Source organism: Lactuca saligna, chromosome 5, assembly GCF_052625555.1.
Source record: "Lactuca saligna cultivar CGN05327 chromosome 5, ASM5262555v1, whole genome shotgun sequence".
In the NCBI taxonomy this organism is placed as follows: Eukaryota; Viridiplantae; Streptophyta; class Magnoliopsida; order Asterales; family Asteraceae; genus Lactuca; species Lactuca saligna.
In genome coordinates this window covers 283,291,628-283,294,745 of record NC_136421.1, presented here as the reverse complement: position 1 = coordinate 283,294,745, position 3,118 = coordinate 283,291,628, and the positions used below count along the sequence as shown (strand labels likewise).

Genomic DNA, 3,118 nt, shown 5'->3' with positions numbered 1-3,118 from the left:
GCAGAAAAGACAAACACAAAATAGCATATCAAATTAAGGATTTTGTACATTTGTATATCAAAGTCTTCTAACATGTTTAAACGCTAAAAAACACGTATTTTAACCCCGCGTGTATTTCAATAATTAAGTAATGAGAAATTAAATTGCCTCCTACCTTTTACTCCTACAATTATTCCTACCCATTAAAATTATAACAAATCACCATTCAATTTAATTGTATTTGATATATTCCTAATATAGTCTTAATCATTTAGTTTAAAAAATATGGAAAGATGACACTTGTCATAATTTTATTGAGTAGGCATATTTGTAGGCATAAAAAATAGAAATCAATTTAATTTCTCTTAAGTAATTTAATAATAATTGTTTAAGAGATTATTATTTATAGAATCACACAAAAGTAAAAGGATTTTGTCTGACAAATTCCTTAAATATTTAAGTTTAATTGTAGAATGTACAAAGTTACTGCAGCAGCATCGTACAACATCGTGGCAAATTCGTAAAATTAAATAAATAAAATGAACAAGTACCTTACGCTAAAAAAACATGTACCCTCCATGGTCAAACTGGTCAACAATCCTTGTACACCGAGGAATCTATTGAAAATGAACATATATGCTTCGTAATAACTGCTCCAATATCTAAATTGCTATTTCCACGGCGCACCACTGTCATATTTGCTAATGCCACTCCACTGAGTGAACTCGGCTCCGGTATTGACTCGGTTGATGACACAAAATGTATGCTTTTCTGCAAAAACTCGTTTGCGGCGAGTTGACTCAAAAGCGTCGATTCCGTGATTGAATTCTTCTTGTTGTGGTGTTGACGCGTTGTTGATCGGACGATCTCCGTCAATATTGCGGCGGATAACCGTCGGACACCGCGTTCTCCGCCTATTATAAACGCCGGATTTATGGTTTTCCGGTGGGATTTGTTGTTTTTCCGGCTGTGTTTTGGTGTTGGTGTTGATGAGAGGAAAATCGACTCGGGAGTATGGTTTTTGACCCGGGCGAGTGGGTCTCCGAGTAGTAAAAGCTCCTTAACGTCGACGAGCATTATGTGCTTGAACTTCCGGCGAACCCGACCCAAAATCATCGGGTAAGAAGCCCATCTTCTCAGATTCATCGGAACGTGGTCTAAAAACCCGGATAACGAGTTTTCAGGGTCAAGTTCGCCAATGCCAAAACCCACAACCGATCCATAACACATCCGAGTCAACTCGGTTCCATTAGCACCATTGCTGAAACTCGAATTATTACTCTTAATTTTCCGACCCCAGATTGATTCTCCTTTATCTGCCTCTTTGCCGGATTTCACAAACCGGGTCACGTCGAAACTCGCCGGAAAGTCGACAGCTTTACTCCCATTTCCCAGTTCTGATTTGTACCGGTGAACCAGTTTCAGGAACAAATCATTCTCTTCCCGAATTACATCATCGAAAGAATCTATCGTCGAAATGGAATTGAATACAAACAAAAGGTCCGATTTTGAAGCTAAACCAGACCTGTGGTAGCTTCGTAAGAACAATTTTAGTTCTTTCTTCGTTACGGAGTCAGAAACGTGACAGATTACGAGCTCATTCATGGCCATCGTGCCTCGTGTATACAGAGTACCTAGCCCTTGTAACGCCGGCGTGTTCCATATTGGTTTCGTGTGAAACTTGGGGTGATTCTGAGAGAGATACCGGCGATATTGATGAAGATTATGAGAGGAGATGAAATCGTTGTTGGGCTCGAAAGATGAGAGAGTGAAGAGGAGGAAAGTGAGGAAGATTAACAGAGCACAAACGGAGATGGTGGATTGAGCTCTGGTGAAGATATGACTGGAATTCGTGCGTTTGAGAAAGGCGTTAATTTTAGGAGATTTAAATGGTGATAGTGATGATGTTGTTGATGAAGGTGTTGAAGAATTGAAGTGTTGTTCTTCAGGGAAAAAAACCAAGAAAATACCCATTCCTTGAGCTCCACCACCACTGGACCACCGCTATCGCCGCCGCCGCCGCAGCTGCTCCCGAAGTTGATTTTTGCTGTCTCTGTTATGTTTCTCTCTCTGTCTTTAGATTTCAATTTGAAGTACACTTTGATATCTTCTGTTCTTCAAGGATTAGCTTACAGCCTCCTTCTGTGTGTATGCGTGTGTGTTTGCATTTGTCTACTTATGTGCCAGTTTTTATTGCTTCCCTCTTTGTCTCTTCTCTTTAGGAAAAAAACCGATTTAACCAACTGTGAACAGTCTATTATATTTAGGGTCAATTTATATGTTAAATACTAAAATTAAAGTTAGGTACCATTTGATTTTTTGTTTAGAGATGTATGATTCACTTTCATACCACAATTAGAAATATTTGATTTTGTTATATGGTATCTTATATGATTTTTATCGCAATCGATAAGAAGTTGATCTAATTCAATCTTATATTGATTCGATCTAATATAATTCAATAAACAACTATTAAACAACCTCTTATATTTTATTTATGGTGTTGGATTTAATGTTACATGCTATATAAGTCGCTCACAACTCGCAACATGATATATGACAATGTATTGTAAATTAAGTGATCTATCTAATAATTAAAAAAAAAAAAAACGTTACAAATCTGCAAACTTGAATTACAACGAATAACTAATCTTATATGAAAATATGTTTAGCAACACATACAATAGCATGTGCTATAAAAGGTTATGTCAAAGAATCTACTAAAATCAACTGGGTGACATTCCCCAACGATGTAGATTTGATATTATCGGGTCAATAATGCAATTATGTAATATTGGACATAAATAATTGAAACACTACATTTTTAATAATTGCAACATTGTCGAATCAATAATGAAATTCATGCAATCTTCTAAGAATCAAGAATTTGGATATCAATAGATCTAAAATTTTGTACTTAATTTATGTCGTTTTAAATAAACAAGAAATTAAAGAACTAAGAAATACGTAAAAAATTTGAATTCTAGTTAAGATATAATATATATTTTTTTGAAGGGCGAACGTAATATATTAGAATACAACAAATAAGCTAAAGCGAGAAGCTAAGCCACATTACAACAAAATGTTTGACAAAGAAGACATACACCAAAAGGACCAATCAAGCATATAACAATTAGAT

The 3,118-nt window shown here is 35.7% G+C and overlaps 1 protein-coding gene across 1 annotated transcript; it reads right to left on the bottom strand.

Moving 5' to 3' along the window:
- Window positions 1-570: 570 nt before the first annotated feature.
- LOC145046791 (uncharacterized) lies at window positions 571-1,953 on the bottom strand. Its single transcript, XM_078995054.1, has one exon. It carries the CDS (start codon window positions 1,951-1,953, stop codon window positions 571-573), a length of 1,383 nt encoding a protein of 460 aa, XP_078851180.1.
- Between the last annotated feature and the right edge of the window lie 1,165 nt (window positions 1,954-3,118).